The 17,168-nt window shown below is 56.7% G+C and overlaps 8 protein-coding genes across 8 annotated transcripts in view; 5 read left to right on the top strand and 3 right to left on the bottom strand.

The window, feature by feature from the left end:
• Positions 1–935: 935 nt before the first annotated feature.
• On the bottom strand, positions 936–6,371 carry GLOTRDRAFT_35804 (1,3-beta-glucan synthase; the record flags this gene model as incomplete). The annotated part of the gene is made up of 10 exons (XM_007864668.1): positions 936–991; positions 1,047–1,110; positions 1,167–1,240; positions 1,300–1,630; positions 1,691–2,535; positions 2,593–2,772; positions 2,827–4,516; positions 4,565–5,560; positions 5,614–6,237; positions 6,291–6,371. 10 exons carry the CDS (start codon positions 6,369–6,371, stop codon positions 936–938), a joined length of 4,941 nt encoding a protein of 1,646 aa, XP_007862859.1.
• Positions 6,372–7,381: 1,010 nt separating this feature from the next.
• Positions 7,382–8,357, top strand: GLOTRDRAFT_126623 (uncharacterized protein; the record flags this gene model as incomplete). The annotated part of the gene is made up of 2 exons (XM_007865207.1): positions 7,382–8,119; positions 8,175–8,357. 2 exons carry the CDS (start codon positions 7,382–7,384, stop codon positions 8,355–8,357), a joined length of 921 nt encoding a protein of 306 aa, XP_007863398.1.
• A 281-nt stretch (positions 8,358–8,638) lies between these two features.
• GLOTRDRAFT_126622 (uncharacterized protein) lies at positions 8,639–9,631 on the top strand (the record flags this gene model as incomplete). The annotated part of the gene is made up of 1 exon (XM_007865206.1): positions 8,639–9,631. The coding sequence occupies one exon, from the start codon at positions 8,639–8,641 to the stop codon at positions 9,629–9,631; it is 993 nt and encodes a 330-aa protein (XP_007863397.1).
• A 241-nt stretch (positions 9,632–9,872) lies between these two features.
• On the top strand, positions 9,873–10,229 carry GLOTRDRAFT_110039 (uncharacterized protein). Its single transcript, XM_007865205.1, has one exon. It carries the CDS (start codon positions 9,914–9,916, stop codon positions 10,199–10,201), a length of 288 nt encoding a protein of 95 aa, XP_007863396.1. The 5' UTR covers positions 9,873–9,913; the 3' UTR covers positions 10,202–10,229.
• A 95-nt stretch (positions 10,230–10,324) lies between these two features.
• GLOTRDRAFT_72211 (uncharacterized protein) lies at positions 10,325–11,852 on the top strand. Its single transcript, XM_007865204.1, has 8 exons — positions 10,325–10,557; positions 10,604–10,664; positions 10,715–10,801; positions 10,858–10,975; positions 11,047–11,224; positions 11,282–11,319; positions 11,373–11,383; positions 11,435–11,852. Exons 1-8 carry the CDS (start codon positions 10,389–10,391, stop codon positions 11,472–11,474), a joined length of 702 nt encoding a protein of 233 aa, XP_007863395.1. The 5' UTR covers positions 10,325–10,388; the 3' UTR covers positions 11,475–11,852.
• GLOTRDRAFT_72206 (aflatoxin-detoxifizyme) lies at positions 11,730–14,630 on the bottom strand (the record flags this gene model as incomplete). Its single annotated transcript, XM_007865203.1, has 16 exons — positions 11,730–12,026; positions 12,088–12,181; positions 12,245–12,375; positions 12,430–12,464; positions 12,520–12,617; positions 12,678–12,706; positions 12,762–12,925; positions 12,983–13,007; positions 13,062–13,112; positions 13,170–13,175; positions 13,232–13,251; positions 13,310–13,474; positions 13,522–13,886; positions 13,940–14,238; positions 14,285–14,504; positions 14,551–14,630. 16 exons carry the CDS (start codon positions 14,628–14,630, stop codon positions 11,730–11,732), a joined length of 2,079 nt encoding a protein of 692 aa, XP_007863394.1.
• Positions 14,631–14,792: 162 nt separating this feature from the next.
• On the top strand, positions 14,793–16,490 carry GLOTRDRAFT_91636 (uncharacterized protein; the record flags this gene model as incomplete). Its single annotated transcript, XM_007865202.1, has 1 exon — positions 14,793–16,490. One exon carries the CDS (start codon positions 14,793–14,795, stop codon positions 16,488–16,490), a length of 1,698 nt encoding a protein of 565 aa, XP_007863393.1.
• GLOTRDRAFT_56765 (galactose-1-phosphate uridylyltransferase) overlaps positions 16,280–17,168 on the bottom strand; it is a 2,627-nt gene continuing 1,738 nt past the window's right edge. Inside the window, exons 4-5 of the mRNA XM_007864834.1 lie at positions 16,847–17,123; positions 16,280–16,795 (exon numbers count right to left, since the gene is read on the bottom strand). Of these exons, the coding sequence (XP_007863025.1) occupies positions 16,669–16,795; positions 16,847–17,123 (404 nt within the window). The 3' untranslated portion in view covers positions 16,280–16,668. The remainder of the gene's footprint in view (positions 16,796–16,846; positions 17,124–17,168) is intronic.

The raw sequence follows: 17,168 nt of genomic DNA, 5'->3' as shown, positions 1-17,168 counted from the left end.
TGTGCTCACCGGTCGCGGCAAGGCATCGAGAATTCCCGTGGCTAGTTATGTGGACGAAATCCGTCGACGTAGATTACATGCCACATTATTCTCCTCATAGCAATTCTGAGATGTATGGACCGGGTGCCCTGGCTGAGTATTGACCCAATTGGGGCTCTTATCATGCTTGTGCATATATCTCGAAAAAGCCTCAGGAAATAAATGTGCCGGCCACCAACGGAGAACACATCACATGACCGTGGTCCCGGATCGCCGGCCATCATTGCTTCCTCACTCCTCAATCGAACGAACAGACGAACGGACGAACGAAATAAGAATTGAGCAGCAATCATGCTTTTCGCATCCACGAGGGTAGGCCGCTATGCCCAGGATACCCGAGAATCAGTTTTTCGGCCGTATTCCTGATTGCATCTCTCTTCAGTACTTGAAGGTTTCCCTGCGGGCATATTGACGGCGCAATACCTGGAATGTATAACATACATCATCAGCCGTACATCCTATCAACAGCCAGACGATTATACGGCGTCCCGCTCTCTCCGAGAAGAAATAATCCGACCGTGACTGCTCATCTTCTCGAAGTTACTGGAGTCGAGCGGTACGGTGGAACCCATACCTAGAAATTGGAAATAACATCCTTGAATGACTAGCTACTGATCCCGTTATACCTGCTCAGTGTTCAGTCCTCTTTCAAGTCCCAGGGCTCTCATGTGCATAGTATTGCAATCTGGGACAGGACATTGTTGCTTTTCGTATTTGAGCACGCAAGTAGCATTGCAAACGTGGTTTTGCAGATGTTTTTCCATTGAAACTATGTAAGTACATGGCAACCACCTGAATCGGCATTGCGACAGGTTGATATACAAAGATGAATGTCATTCCGGTACGAAGTGATAGATAAAAACACCCAATACTAACATAATGATGAGCAGCTACCATTAGATATTCGAACAGACAGTGCAGTTAAACGTGATGTCATCCCGGAAGAGGGAGGCTACAGAGAGTGCTGGTCAGCTACCGCAAAGAAAAGGCCGACAGGAAGGACATACGTAGAACGATCAAGGCAGCGATGGCGCCAACTGCGATGATGTATGCGAAGCTGTACTTGATGATCTGGCATTGACATGTATTTAGGAATGAAGCAAAATAAGTACGAAGAGCGGACTCACGATCCATCGTCTCTGACGCTTCTGCTTCGTTGAGAAGAGAGGGGGGCGGATTTGCTTCGAGGGACGTAGCCAGACTGGTAAGGCAGGCTGTGATGAGAGACGCGACCTAAGTAGTAAACGAAACAGTACTCACAGAGCATAGTGGAATGCAGTCTATCGAAGTACGGGATGAGTACGGGAGGGGTCAAGATGACCAGGAGGATGTGTCCAAGGAGGAAGTCGGAGCTCCATAGAGACATCTCCACGATCTTGACAATGAATTCACGAGCCGGCTGTGACATCGCAGATGAACCCAGGCCACGGCCATACCACTTGCCCGTCCACCAAGCACGATTAGTTTCGTCATGCTTGAACTCTCGGGATAAGAAGACGGCTATTAAGATCTTCTGGATGGCACGCTGGATGGCAATGATACAAATAACACCGAGGACAGCGTGTGAGACATCCCAAAGTTCCAGGAACCACTACAGATGACAAGACCCCGTTAACAGAGGAAGAAGGCCAGTAAAAAGGTGAACACGTACGAAGAACTCGAAGAAGGCTACGTAGCCGATGAGACAAAGCAAGTGCGCCGTCGCCGCCATGACAGAGGCGAACTTCGCCCAGCCCTCAAGCATGGGCCCCATGAATAAGGAGATGAAGAACAAGCTCAAGAGGACAGCGGCATTCCAAACCACAGGGCCAATTGAGACGACACCAATACGAATGAGAGGGCTAGGATTGGGATTGCCATTGCGGTCAGGGAACGACTTAACGAACATGTATGCGATGACGAAGATGGTGGCGACGCAGATCGGCCAGATGACTTCAGCGAAGATGACAGATCTCCAGCTCGCTCGGGGTACGTCTCCGGAGAGTTTCTCAGAGGGGTGCCCCAGTTTCTTCTTCTTGTAACCCGTAATCATGGTACGTGATAGACGGCAGTATCCATACCAGCTGCTTGCCTTCGTCCGTGAATTTCCTCGACACATCCACCGAAGAAACTCTCTGTAGTCAATGACGAAGTCGGCGAAGGAGAACTGGTGGGGGTTAAACAGGAAAGGCGCGATACACAGCGAGAGAACGGAGAACCAGAAGTAGATGAGATGCGGGATCCAGAGTGCCAGAGAAGAGTACAGCAACAGCAACAGGTTCCGCATACCCATATATATACTTGGTCCCGCGAACCTGGAGTATAGGGTGGCAAAAGATATGCGCGTAGTCGCAAATCCACGACCAGTCGCAATGTATCGAGCGCCACCGTATGTCAAATTGCTGAGCACTGCTTGCGAATAGATCTGTGTGGAGAACACTTCGAAAAACGGCGAGAGAGACAAGAAATGTTTCCCAAGACGTATTAGGGCCGATCCGGTTCCGCGTTCCACCAGTTCTATTCAATCGACAGAGAATCAGTTTCGCGCTCGGTGGATCAAGAGGACGAACATACCTTGCAAGAACAGAGGCAAGAAAGCGATGAAGAACACCAAGAAGATGGATACTATGCAGCGCTTGATCCAGTCAAACACGGGTATGAGATTATAGCATCCAGGTTGCCCGCCAAGCACATTCCCATCCGAATCCACCTGGCAAATGGACAATTGCTTGTTCAGAGTGCCAATGAACAGTACTAGACAACGATATCAGTTCACGTTCGTAGACAGACGATACGGAAGGAATGTACATGTCACCATGAACACCTGGATAGAATAGATGACGAGAATGTTGTTGATGTGGAAACCAGGGTGACCGTAGTAGAACGTCAAGAAACGATCGAGCGGCAATTGGGTGCCCAGGTAGTAGTACTCTCGACTCAGCAGTTGCTCACCCATACCCGTACCGATCTTGGTCTGGAAATTGAGAATGGTCCCAAAACCGAGATCCCGACCTTTACCACACTGGTAGTACTCCGAATGCTTGATGCGTCCACCACGACCGAAAGCGTTCATACCAGCGAAGATATCCTCGTTCAAGTGCAGACCCTTCTGAGCCTTGGAGACACCTCCTCGAGTATTCATGAAGATCGCATTCAAGAAGTCAGGGTGGCCGTAATGCAGCTTCCCACCAATCCAAGCGAGAGCGCGGGCAGTCATGGTACCGAAAGTCTGTTCTTTGCCGGCAGCAATATCACCCAGCACACCGATATTTTCCGAGAAAATGTACTCCCGAGTACCTATGATAGCAACTGGGGATTTCTTGAACTCCTTGTGTCCCCACTGCGCATAGGGACTCTGCTGCGAGATGGAATATTCCTCGAATTCACCCAAGATATTCCGGATCTTGATACATTCCTCCAGGTAGTTGTCCTGGTTGGCATCGATAAGCTGGAGATATTCACCCCTATAGAAGATGATGGCATGGTTCTGGTTGTCTGATTTACCATCACCGAGGATAGGGTTACCGGGCAGCTCGACGCGGAACTTCGGCTTCCTCTTTCCAGTCTTTTCGTCGATCTCGGAATGGCCGTCTATCAGAGCAGAGTAGATCTTGGGTTCCGAGCCCTTCGGACCGACTTCTTCATCGAGGTACGCGATCTGCAAGTCAGGATATGCGCGCAACAAGAACTCCGCGTTCTCCATTTCCTCCTTGTTGAACTTTGAGTACCTCTGCATGGAGATGGCGAACTTGAACTTGCGCCTGGACATGCGCTCAAGCTCCCGCTCCAGGCGCTCAGTGTTGCCGGCGAACATCTGCACAATCTGCGGATTCTCAACGCGGTACAAGAGCTTGATCGCCTTCGCATAATTCATCATCCCAGACACCGTGCGGTAAAGGGTCTGAGCACGAAGTGATGCCCAGATACGCGTGCGGAGAGTGTACTCAGGCGCCGCGGTCTTGAATCCAATGCAGTAGAAGGGTAGATCATCTGCTTTGCTGCCCCGCTTCTCGTTTTGTGTTCCGAATGGACTGCTTGTGGTGTCACTGAAGCTCGACTCTTCTGCCAGGATCTTAGTGTCCTTAACGAAATTATCCCACTCCACCGGATGAAGCTGCTTCAAGTACTCCAGCAAAGTGACACGGGTATTCTGATCCTCTTCACGAATGATCTCCCTGAGACTCAACAGAATCTTCTCTGAGTAATGAGGGACCAGCACGGTAAAAGTGGGCATCGCGTCGACAGGCAGAGGGTCGGGAAGGGCAGTCGTCAAAGACGAAGCAAAGAAGGAGATACGCCGCTCCGCTTCACCTCCAGCAGGCAGGAACTTCCCGCTGTTGCCATCATTGTTGGTGAAGAAAGGAGGAGCGCGCAGAGTACGCTTGCCGTCTGGACCGTCAACCTGGTGATACAGAAGACGTTGAACGTGGTCGATAGAAAGTAGATGCTCGCGATACATGGAGATAATGATAGCGTTCCAGACTTGCGATACCAATACCTGATACAAGTCAGCACACGATCGACTCTAAGGAGTGTACATACGTACCTTTGGCTTATATTTGACCTCCATCTCACCGGTAGCAAGCAACTTGGCGTATATCCGCTTGGGCATCCGAGTGTAGACCTCTTGCCACGGAGTCCAGATAGACAGACCCAACGAGAAGCTCCGGAAGATACTGAACACCACGTTCCACATGATGTACCACATGTACGTGTCCAAGAAGAACAGGATGACGTCCATGACATACATGATCGCCAACGTGAAAGGAACCTGGTTCGTGCAGAGCGCGTTCCCAAAATACTTATCATTGCACCCCTGAACCTTGGTACGAGCCATGACAGCGATGGGACTGCTGAATGACTCCGTCAGGAAGAAATACGACTCCGTAAACTTGCACCCGAAGACAAGAACCCAGAGCAGGATTGACGCAGTACGAGCACCTCGCGGCAGTTCCGGATAGGATGCAGTGAACGTCTGAGAAGCCATGTACTTGCGGGACTTCCCAGCAACACGATCACCGAACATCCGACCCGAAGGGATAATACCGAAGGCGATAGTCGCTACGACAGATATACCGAACTGGACGACGCCCAGAATCAATGGTATCTGGTTTGGGGTCGGTAACCCGTCGACTTTCGCGATGTAGATTGTAGGACCTCCAGTAAGCGCCAGGACTATGCACAAGAAGAACAACCTGGTGGTCAAGTGCGAAGCGTTATTCCAAGTTGTGGGGATGTAAGTATACTCCGCCAAAGTGGCGAAGATCATGATTAACGTGGCGACTGCGCCGCCCAAGGCAGTCGCGGACCAAGTCATCGGGGCGGATGGGAATTGCTTGTCATGAGGAGCGTACACTCTCGGCGAGTTATATGCCGTGTAAAACCAGAATACCGCAATGTGGAGAATCCAGATGCGGTTGAAGTTGACCAAGAGATGTGCAGTAGACCGCTTTTCAAAGTAGGTCTTGAAGAACACGCGATTCCAATCTACACGCCCGAGCTTCATGAAACGCTGTGGTGCAGGAAGATCCACTAAACGGGACTGGAGAAGGATATATCAATACGACGAGGACTGTAAAGAGATCTGCAACTCACGTTGTTGTCCAGGACGATCCTTGCAATGCCTTCGGGGTACCAGAACAGCTGGTTGATATCGTCGTAACCAATGATCTGGTCATGGTCCTTCTCCTTCCGGACGAACTTTCCGTCCACGACCTCATAGCCTTGATCCCTCATGAATCGGTAAAGAGGCTTGATGATGGTTTCGAGATAGAGACCCTCGCGAACAGGCTCAACTCTGTTCTGACACTCTGAGCTACGGTAGTAGTCATCCGCGCACTTGAAGATGAAACACAAGCACTCCGGGACGAAGCGTACGTTTCCAGCCTCACCCCAACACAGCAGGTACAGGGCTACCTGACGCAGCCGATCGTACTGGCTCATATTATTCATAGCGTTCCGCCATCGGTTCAGCGCGCTATCGAGCGACTTCGTGCCGGCTGTTTTCGGTGCGCCCTTCCCTCCTATGCTCTTAAGCCGTTGCAGACCAGGATTCTGGGACTGTCCGACAGCATCGTCGAGGTTAAGTTGGGCAGCGAAGTACCACTTGCGATAGTTGGCATTTTGACCGCCAATGTAATCAGCGTGGAGGGTAAGGAGTGCTTGGTTAGGGGTCATCCGAGATGCCCGAGAGTCGAGTTGTTGCATAAGGAAGTCGAACTGCAGGACCCTTCAGATCCGCCGACCTACTGCAAAGTGCACGAGACACATACCATATTCCGCATAGAATCTCGCTGGAAACCAAACTTCTGTGTCAAGTCGAGGAAGATGTCCTCGATCTCTTCGGTGGACATGGGTATTTGACGGTCCGCCGTCCACGCGGGATACGGCTCATTGGCGCCAGCAGGCATCGGGTCATTGAAGGGGGATTGCGAAGGCATGCTCGCAAAGGAGTCGATCGAGGGGGCATATTTCTCTGATTCCGCATCACCCCGAACACGACCTGCATCAACAGTGGTTCATCAGTACAACAGCTCAAACTGGGATGTAGGATGCAATTGAAAACATATGATTCGTCTCATGAATGAAACCAGGCAATCCTTCTTGCCACCTTGAGGTGCACAGACTATGGCGATAGGAAACAAGGCTTACCATATGGATCGTATTGACCAGGCTGATCGTAGAAACCGTTATTATCTGCGAGGCGGGTGGTACTACCAGCGCGACTACCATAGCCATCGCCCAGCTCAGAATCAGTATCATAGTCACGTCGAGAGTCTTGAGAGCCCGAGAAAGGGTTATTGCGCAGGTTTGTAGGGAGCCCGTAACCGGGATGGTTGGCCATAGCGACGACAGCGACGGTCAAGTGTGTAGTTGAAGTTTAGTCGGTGACGGTAGACGTCTTAATCAAAGGAGTGGCAGCGCAGAACGAGATGTCATGCGCGAGGAAAGGACAGGAAGTAGCGTAGAGGCCAGACGCCAGCGAGCCCTCTATGGATAGGGCGAAATTACAGACGAAAGAGAGACGGCGACGGCTGTGATACTTGACTGTCGCTCGGCTGCTAGCGATGGAGCCGTGGGAATTGTTACCACGACCCCTTTTCCCATTTTACGGCTGTTCTAATATGTTTTTTTCTGCTTTCTCCAAGCAGCAAGCCCTGCCCTACTTCCTTGGTCAACGTAAAGCCCGCTTGATCCATGATGAAGCAGGACACCGCTATGAACCGCTTCAACGATACGTTGCACTCGTCTCGCTGCACTTGTGATGTTTTCTCGGAGATTTTCTTCTGTTTTCTGACATACTGGCACGTGACTGAGACGCGACACGCTTTCGCATTAACGAGCCTTCTGAACTTCCAAAAGCATGGGCCTACGACTCTGGGATCCCAAGGCCCGTGTTACTAGCGATGAGGCTGGTACTACCATCACAAAGTACGTTCTACCGCCCGCCTACAATCCTGGACCATATGAGCGGGATCCGGACGGCGACGAAGAGCACGGCCTGACTTACGCGCCTTCCCTGGCCTACTTCTGCGTGAAAGCCCTGATCGAAGTCGCGGATCAAGTACATCTTATTGGATCTGCGCGTCTCCGCTACCGTGCTCCCGAAGTCGAGGGCTCCTATGACCCCTTACGGGCCCTGCTACCCTCCTACGGGACCGACGCGTTCGACTTGTCCAAAGTCGATCCACGACTATGGGCAGTGCTCATACAGGTATACGAAAATCTCCCGGATGATATTCGCACCTACCGCCTCCCATTGGCAGACAAACACCTTCCTCTGCTCCAGTCCATCCCATCGACACTGGACTTTACCTTGATCACCCTGTTGGATTTATCACGCTGCCCGGAACTCACAGACAATACTATAGTAGAGCTGAAGGCTCTTCATTGCCTTGTTGCATTGGACGCCAGCATGACCGAGGTCAGCACGCATGGCATCCGGGGCTTGTCGAGGACGCTACAGTGCACAGTTGACCAAGAGACCGGCATGAAACGAAGAGGTGGTCCTTGGGGCTTGCGGATACTTCGACTTCGTCGATGCGAAAAGCTTAGCGATGCTATCTTCTCGTGTCTGGCGAGTTTCCCCCTGCTGAGCTTGGTAGGTGAGCACGTCCGATCTGGTGTCTAGACACTGGACAAACTTTCTACTTTAGACATCCGTGGAACTCGATGCAGTCCTGAGCCGAGCAAAACAGGCTGCTTCCAGCCCTGTCGTAACGAGAGGTTACGATCTGGTGCGCTACGTGAAAGCCTTGGGATACTCGAGGAAGATTGCAATGGTGCTCGGGCTTCCGAAAACCAACGGCTATTCTCGTCGACAAACACGTATATCCTAGAGATCTCGACACTGGAGCACGAGTCTAGGAGGAGGACTAGGGCTGGAATGCGGTCTGCCGCTCGGGGATCGAGAGTTTCGCATGCTCTTAGCCTGAGGCTTCGAGGTGGCGGAAACACTTCCTCAGCCGACGAGTTTGAACGGGCAGATACGACAAGGGAGGACTCTTCCCGTGCGATGCTGACCTCCGATGCAGGTCCCTGTCAAGAAGGGCCACTGACCCAAAATACAGCTCTACCGCGTCGCCCTCGTCATCACGTGGAACGTTCCATCGGTCGAGACATGACTGACAATCCTAGTGAGGTCGAAGACTGGGAACACGAGGAGATCGAACTTCATCCCTCTGAGTATGGCAATTTCGATGGTCAAACGCACTGCGAGGACCATGATAGTGCGGGTGAATACAGCGACTGTTATGATTGCGGAGACTACCCGAGCTTTTACGAGCATGAGGGTGGATATGATCCAAGGGCATACGACAGCGAGAGCGACTACGACAGGATCGCGGATGAAGAGGGTGCGGCTGAGCGACATAGTCAGTCAGCCCGATGGTTCTACGGCGTCGGTTCCTCGAGGAGACCGCCGGCTAGGCTCGAGGGACCCGACACGCTCCCCAAATATGTGGATGATCCTAATTATCTGCTCTATCGGTCACCGCCGCCCTGGAGCGTTTTGGGTGAGATCAAGCCTACTGACGGGTCGGCGGGGGCCGCGGAGAGAAGAAACGAAGAGGATCTCGTCGCTGTTAACCGGACCAACAAGAAAGCGAGACTCGCTGTGCACATGATGAAGGACATGATCAGCAAGAAAAAGGCCAAGCAGATAGTCGATGTGGGAGACTCCGGTGGCTCCAACCTGGCTCCCATCCAATCGAGGAATCCATTCCGGAAGGCACCCAAGATCGCGGATAACATTGCGCAAATGCGAAGTCCGGCTACCGTGATGGAGGGCAGGCCCTTGGAGATGTCCCCGAACCCCCTTGCCATAGAGCCAGCTTTACATGAGCTGGGTATGGAGGTTCAATCCACGGCTAGGGTTGCCTCACTTCCGGTCCTCAGGCCCGTCTCTGCTCACAAGGTTCCTGCCCTTCCTTCCCCACCTCCGACGCAGAAGAAACAACAAGGGCGGAAACCAGTCAAGGAGAAGACGCCACATCGGCCTCCTCAGAGGAAGAGAGGTGGGATGGGTATGTCGTCCGCAGGTGGTAAGGTTGATGGTCAAAAGCACAAGCAATTTGACTGGCAAGCCTGGGGTAAGCCGAGGGAAAGCACGTAGACCTTGGTTGGCTCTATCCATCTCAGTGGAAATCTAAATTATATCTTCCATATTATGTATATACGATACCTGTTATGTAATGCGATTGTGCTCAGACACCGGCATGCCGTGCTGACTTTGAGGCCTACCGTCAGGACGCGTCCGACACGTGAGGGAAGCGATCTGTCATGTGAGGGAGGAAGACGCGACTTTATCGGCGATACTGACACCACCGCATACCATCATAGTATTCCATTGTCAGAACGTCGACGATCGTACCTGCTCTCTATCATCTGCTATCTTATGTCTGCATGCACGCTCAGTCTGAAGCGTACGAAACTACACCCGCATAAAAGCTCGTGTCGGTCAATATCCACGCTACCTCGACCATACCGCTTTCACATAGGCACGAGCTGGGCTGGGAAGCCCCGGGATCCGCGAGTCAAACGCGTAAAATCATCCTTTCCGCCCGATAGCAGCATACTCAAATGGAAGGAAGAGGAGCTACGTCGTCTGCACAAAGCTACCTGGAGCAAGGACCCGGGGGAGGATTTTTTCTATGTCCAAGAGGTATCGTCCACCAAACTCTGATCCCGTTCCGGCTCCCCTCTCACCTTGCTAGGATGCAGATGAAGGAAGGATCGGTGGGTATGTCCTCATTTGACTATCAGAATCACTATTCATACGAACTCCGAAGGGAGTCTCGGTGGGTGTCGCTGACGGTGTAGGAGGCTGGGTCGACAGCGGGGTCGACCCATCTTTATTCTCACAAGCATTGATGTTTCACGCCCATCGATACTCTAAACATGCTTGGGCTGGGGAACCGGAGATCGATCCTACATTGGACTATGAGGAACGGGAACAGGTAGAGGGATGGGAGATGACACCACAAGAATGCCTGGAACTCTCATTTGATGCTGTACTACGGGAACGGAGCGTACTAGCTGGTGAGCCTAGTGAAAATGCATTTTGCAGGGGCCTAACTACGAGAAGGCTCCAGCACGGCATGCCTACTTAACCTCAATGCTTCATCGGGCGTCCTGCGGTCAGCAAAGTACGGCGTTTCTTTCGGATTGACGACACGGTCTGAAAATGCGTCTGCAGTCTAGGAGACAGTGGATTCTCGATAATCCGGTCATCGCAAGTGGTCTTTCGACAAGAGCCCCAAACACATTTCTTCAATTGCCCAAAGTAATCGCGCTCTCCCCCGCTTTACCTCCGACTCCACTGACGCCAGAGCTGCCTAGACAGTTGACAAAACTGCCTCGTAGCTCTCGCAGATTCTCCAACTCAGCCGTCGACTCGCCCAAAGATGCAGATCTGCACGAGACGCGCCTACGAGACGGAGACATCGTCGTCGTTTACGTGCGTGTCCCACCCTATCTTTGCAAGATTCATGCCTAACATCCGAAGTCCTATCTACGACTATGTTCCAGACTGACGGCTTATCAGACAACGTGTTTCCGTCCGAGCTGGTCTCGATATGCTCCCTCGTAGCGCGCCAGATGGGCGGGCGGAAAACCGAGGACGAACAGGCGCAGACAATGGCGAATCGTATCGTCGAGTATGCACGATTGTGTATGCACAACAAGCAGCGAGTCAGCCCGTTCGAAAGTTAGTAGCCGCAGCTGCCTTCTGTTTACTTATCTGATATCATATCCGGATACCCAGGAGCTGCTGCGAGGGAGGGGATGTATTTCCGCGGAGGAGTAAGTCGTGCCCTTCCGATGATGTCCTATTCTTACTCACCTTATCGCTGCAGAAAGTGGACGAGTGAGTTACAGCATATGGTGGGCCCGTTCATATCTGACCATCGTCGTGCAGTGTAACAGTCATTGTCGCGCTCGTCCGCGAGACCGCATAGCAAAAGCCGAAGCATCGGCACCGGCAGTCTCGCGACATGCACCGCGTCCAAGGTATACCACAGCGAGCCCTGGAGCCACCATAGACATTGTTTACCCGCTATTTATACTACTGTAATACATATTTATGCTGCGCCACCCAATACACCCGCAAACACACTTGACGTCCCATGCAAGCGACTGCACTATGAAAGCAAGAACGGACAACAACCGTCCGCATCAAACCCGCACACCAATTCTTAACCCGCTCGCGCACCTCACAGCCGCCTCTCAATAAAGCTCTCAATCACCCCCGCAGTCGTCAACGGGTACTCCTTCAACACCACCTCGTGCCCGCTCACGAACGTATTCGGCTGCACGAAGATCTTGCGCGGCTGCTTCTTCGCGAGCACCAGGTCGCGGATCGCGCCGGCCCACCCGGGCAGCGGGTCCGTGAGCGCGGTGTAGAACGCGCGCGCGCCGGCGCCGTCCGCGGTGCTCTTGCGCACCTGCAGGTCGATGAGGAGCTTGCCGACCGCCGCGCGGCCGTGCGTGAGCACTTTTTCGCGGTCGACCTACCGGTGGGGAGGGGGAATCAGAGGGCCGGTGAATAGGGGAGGAAGAGGGAGTACGTACCCGGATGTACAAGTTCTCGAGCCGCCCGTCGCCCCCGCGCACCTCCTCGAGGCGCGCGATGCCCTCGCGGATCAGGTGCTGCGTTATCCCGAGCCTGCCGCATTCCGCTCTGCTCAGCGGCCCGCAGAGAAGGGAAGATACGAAAAACGGGGCGTACCGCGCCTGCATATGCGCCTGCCCGTGCTTCCTCGCCTTCGGGTCGTAGTACTCGAGCGCGCGCAGGCCCGCGCGCGCCATGAGGAGGAAGGTGACGTACTGGACGTCTTCCTTCTCCCGCCGGTCGGTGTACTACGGGCATGCTAGTCAGAGCGCGGCACGCCGGGAGTAAGGTGGGTGACGCACGCCGAAGATCTCGAGGATCTCGTCGTTGCTCGCGACTGCGCGGTCGGCGATGAGCGTGCGTACGGCGCGCGCGGGACGGGCGTGACTCACGGTAGAGCGCGACTGTCTCCGCGCGGCACTCCTCCATGGACGAGGACACCTCGCCGAGGACCGAGTCGGGCGTCTGGCCGGGCTTGTACCACCCCTCACTGCTCGTCCCGTCAGCCGCGCCCTCCCCAGACAATCAAGTCAAATCACGACACACGTACATCGGCCTCCCCGTCAGCGGGTTGATCACCTGCCCCGCCTCGCCGTCAACGCTCGAGCCGAAACGCACGCACGGCGGCACGCACCTTGTCCGCGGCGAAGTTCCGCGCGCCGTCGGCCTCCTCCTTGAACAGCTTCCCGCTGCCGTGGCCGAGCAGCTCGTGGTTCGCGACCTGCAGCTCGAACGCGCGCGCGTCCCAGTCGTTGTAGAGCGCGGCGTCGGAGGGGTGGATGAACGTGAGCTCCTCGTCTGCGGGGTGCACACGTGGTTAGTCGTTGAGGAGGGGGAGGGGGTGGGGAGGCGTACTCGGTGCTTTGGCTGCGAGGACGTTCTGGGTATGTGGGTAGTGTGAGTGATAGGAGGGGGGAGAAGCGCGGGGACGTACGGCGAGGGAGACGTTCTTGAACCCGACGGATTCCCGGATTTCGTAGTAATTCTAGCAGAGCCGTTTCAGACTCGGCGGATGCACCGAGTACATATGCAGTGCACCTACCGGAATCTAAAGTGACCCATCGTGTCTGTATTCATTACCATACAGATACAACCCGCACTCACGTTAATCCCAGCCGGGATCCCTACAACCCCGGTATCGTCAGCTCCCTAAACCGTCGATAAACCAGCAAGCGCACTCACCTCCGGTAGCGAAATTCACCACCTCGAGCGCCGTAAAATCCGGCTTGCGGAAGACGTCGACCTCAAAGTCCTTGCCCCAGGGGAGGACCTTGATCAGCTCGCTCGCGCGGTCGACGAGGACCTCGTACTTTGCCGAGAGCTGCTTGTCCACGATCGCCGTGAACCCTGACAGACTTGTCAATGACACTCCCCGCGATCAGCAGCGCACTCACCCTCCCACTCCGCCCGGCCGCCGTACGGATCGACGTACGTCTCCACGAACCCGATATAGCTCTCGACGACCGGGCCCACGTCCCTTACCCACCACTCGCTCGCCTTCTTATGGGCCGACACGCTGCCCGTGCGGAAGCTCTCCGCGTACCCCTCGAGCATGCGCTCCTGATTTTCGTTCGCGGCGTATTTTTTGGCTTCGGTGAGCGCGGCGACGGCTTTTGCTAAAGGGCCGGCGAAGTCGCCGTAGGCGATGGTGAGCTGTGCGCCGGGGGCAGAGGGGAGCGCGAGCGGGTGGGTGGTCGAGGGCTGGGCGGAGGCGGAGGCGACGAGGAGGGTGAAGGAGGTGGCGGAGGATTTCTTGATGCTTGTTTCCAAGGGTTAGCGGGGACGATGTATGGATGGGGACGGGGGACGTACCGCGTGTTGAGGACGTCGACGCCGAGGGTCTCGGCGGCGGCCTGCACGGCGGCGACCTCGTCGTCGGTGACGGGCTGGCCGAGGTAGTAGTTGGAGACGTGGCCGAGGATGGGCTTGCCGACGGACAGGCTGGCCTCGGGGGCGGTGGCGTAGATGTGCTCTTTCAGCTGGTCCCATAGCCCGAGGGCGTTGGCCGAGTTTGCTGACGCGGAGACGGCCTGGGCAAACTTTTCTTGCGGGATGCGGGGGATGATCTTGGTAAAGCCAAAGGACTTGTAGTTGACGAGGTTGCTCAGGACCTGTGGCGGAGTGAGATCGGGCCCTGGATGTGGGAGAGACGCGTACCTGGCTGGTGTACTGCAGCAGATCCTCCCAGTCTCCGTCGCCGAGCCCAGCGTTGGCCTTGAGCGCGTCGAGGTCGGCGAGGTTGCCGTTGTTGTCGGAGAAGGCGAGGATGAGGAGGTCGTAGAGCGAGGTGGCGTGCGGTGTCCACTGCTCCTGGATGATGCGAGCACCGGCCCAGGATGCTTGAGCGATGTAGTGCGCATACTTCTTTTCCTTGTCGCTGGGAAAGAGTGAGCACGCGCGCTGAGCAGGACCAACGGACGGACCTGAGGAGGGAAAAGGACTTTGCGACGTTGAGCGAGCAGAGCGGGGCGGCGCGGTCCGCGAGGAAGCGTTCCGAGGCCATGTTCGACGAGTGTCTGCGGGCGATGGGGCGATGGACGCGCAGGCGGCGGGCGACGGCGTTCATTGAGCCTTTCTTAGGCCGACGCCTGTCACTGATAAGATAAGATCTGACGTAAGCAGCACCAGCCTGCAATTTCCCTGCACTCCCGCTCTGCCCGCCAGGATGCTCTCCGCAACTCGCTCCCGGCTGCCGTTGTGCAGGCGTGCGGCCTTTTCGATCCAGTACCAGGCGCGGTTTCCCAGGCGGTACGAGTCTTCCAAGTCCGGACCCAAACTCCCGGCCGCCTACGACAAAGACCTAGCCGACGACCACGACGGCCCCCTCTACACCAACTTTGCAGACAATGCCGTCTTCACATTCGGCGTCCTCCGCCGCTTCGTCAAGTTTACGCTCATAGGCTTTGCCTCCGTCGGCGTCCTCACCTGGACGGCCTTCGAGGGCGCACACCAGTACGTCGAAGCCGTCTGCCTCGCAAACGAGTCCGACCCCGACGTCAACAAATGGGGCTGGGACCGCGACGGCGGCGACACCTGGCGCTGGTCCGGCGGCGACGCGGGCGGCACCGACCCCCGCCTCGGCTTCAAAGGCAGGCACGCCGTCCGCAGCGCCTGGATGGCCCAGCACTGGGGCATCGGCAGCGCGGGCAGCGTCATCGGCTCCAAGGCCTTCTCCGCCCACCCCGGCGGCGGCCGCCTCAGCATCGTCGAGGCCCGCCTCGAGGTCGCCCAGGAGTTTCTCAGCCTCGCCTTGACGATCGCAAGGGAGCGCGCGGGGCGCGTGCACCCCGACACCCTCCCGACGCTCCTCGCGCGCCACGCCGGCATCCTCGAGCGCATGGGCACGCGCGACGCGCTCTTCGAGGCCCGCGCCGAGTTCGAGCAGGTCTGGGACGCCCTGGGCGGCAGCGGCGCCGACGCCGACGCCGCGCGCCTCGCGCTCAAGCTCGGCGACCTCAACAAGCGCCTCGGCGACACCGACGACGCGCTCGACTGGTGGGCGCGCGCGATCCAGCTCGCGGCACCGTCGCCATCTCCCCCGGAGCTCCCCCTGACCCCCACCGTGCCCGCGTCCCTCCCGCCGTCCCCGCTCGCGCAGCGCACCCTCGCGCAGACGCTCGTCTCCCTCTCCGCCTTCTACGCCACCTCCGGCCGGCTCGCCGACGCCCTCTCCCTCGAATCCGCCTCCCTCTCCCTGCTCAGCCCCTTCCTCTCCCCCGCCCCGCCATCCGACCCCGCCCCGCAGGCCCTGCACACCCTCTACCTGCAACACCGCACCGCCCTCCTCGCCATCCACCGCGCAGAGGTCGCCTACGCGCTGCGCGCCGCCCCGCCCGCCGCGTCCCTCGCGGCGGACCTGCAACGCGCCGCGCAGCTCGCGGAGCGCGTCGCGCTCGCGCTGACGGGCGCGCCGGCGGTGCACCCCGACGCGCCGCTCAGCGCGATCCCGCACCCGCCCGTCGCCGAGGGCGAGCGCGCGCTCGTGGGCGCGTACGCGCGCAGCCAGAGCATGTCCCGGCCGGCGCGCGCGCTCCTGCGGGACGCGCGCCGCGCCGCGGCGGAGGCGTGGAACCTCGCCGGGGTGCTGTACGAGGGCCAGGGCGCGGGTAAGGAGGGCGGGAAGAAGGGGTGGTTGGGTGGAGGGAGGGAGAGGGAGGAGAGTGCTAGGGATGTGGAGAGGGCGCTGGAGTGCTACGAGCGCGCGCTGGGGTGGGCGGGCGTGCACGCGGATCGGGTGGGGAATGTCGCGGAGCCGGCGGAGGCGATGTTGGAGGCGGAGTGGAGGGTGCTCTGGGGGAATTATGTGAGGGCGCGCGAGGTTGTCAGGAACGCGAAAGCGCAGGAGAAGGAGAAGGCCAAGTAACGTTGTTTTCCCGCCGCTGAGTGACAGAGCCAGCGGAGTCGATGCCTCTTCCCGCCTCGATCCCACCGCGTCATCCACACAACTGTTTGCATCAGCATAAATCTCGCGTTTGGTCTACATATCTCTACACTTTGTATATTCAGTGACTTGTAATTCAATCCCCTCTCGGTTGAGATGCCTACATCTCCCATGGACCTTCCTCTTTGCCCAACGCATCTAAATAATGCACCTCGGAGCACGCTCTTAGCCTCGCCGCCGCCTGCTCGGGCGTGAGATCGCGCTGCGCCTCCGCCATAAGCTCGAACCTATACATCAAGTAAGCAAAGTACCATCCACCTCAACACGCCAACACATACCCGACCAAGAACTTCTTCACCGTCGCGCTCCTTAGTAGGGGCGGGTCGAAATGCAGATGCAGCTGCGCGACGTTCTCCTCGTCGTCCTGCGCCTCCGCCTCGCTCTGCGGCGCGGCGGGCGGCGTGGGCCGCTGGTGGATGCCCATCGAGTACGCGAAGGAGCACGCGAAGAGGTTGTCGTACCGCTTCGTCAGGCGCGCGAGCGCGTCCGCGAAGGACGCCTTCTCCGCCGGCGTGAGGTGCGCGAGGCTCGGGACGTGGCGGTGGTGCGGGAGGACTGCGAACACACTCCATGGTCAGCGAATGGGGGGGGGGGGGGGGA

Source organism: Gloeophyllum trabeum (genome assembly GCF_000344685.1).
Source record: "Gloeophyllum trabeum ATCC 11539 unplaced genomic scaffold GLOTRscaffold_00003, whole genome shotgun sequence".
Classification (NCBI taxonomy): domain Eukaryota; kingdom Fungi; phylum Basidiomycota; class Agaricomycetes; order Gloeophyllales; family Gloeophyllaceae; genus Gloeophyllum; species Gloeophyllum trabeum.
This window is presented reverse-complemented; position numbering and strand designations above follow the sequence as displayed.

Coding starts and splice junctions, on each gene's coding strand:
- GLOTRDRAFT_72211 (XM_007865204.1), top strand. CDS start 10,389: ATGTTTCACGCCCATCGATACTCTAAACATGCTTGGGCTGGGGAACCG. Junction 10,558..10,603: donor GGAACGGAGCGTACTAGCTG/GTGAGCCTAGTG, acceptor AACTACGAGAAG/GCTCCAGCACGGCATGCCTA. Junction 10,802..10,857: donor CATTTCTTCAATTGCCCAAA/GTAATCGCGCTC, acceptor AGAGCTGCCTAG/ACAGTTGACAAAACTGCCTC.
- GLOTRDRAFT_110039 (XM_007865205.1), top strand. CDS start 9,914: ATGTCTGCATGCACGCTCAGTCTGAAGCGTACGAAACTACACCCGCAT.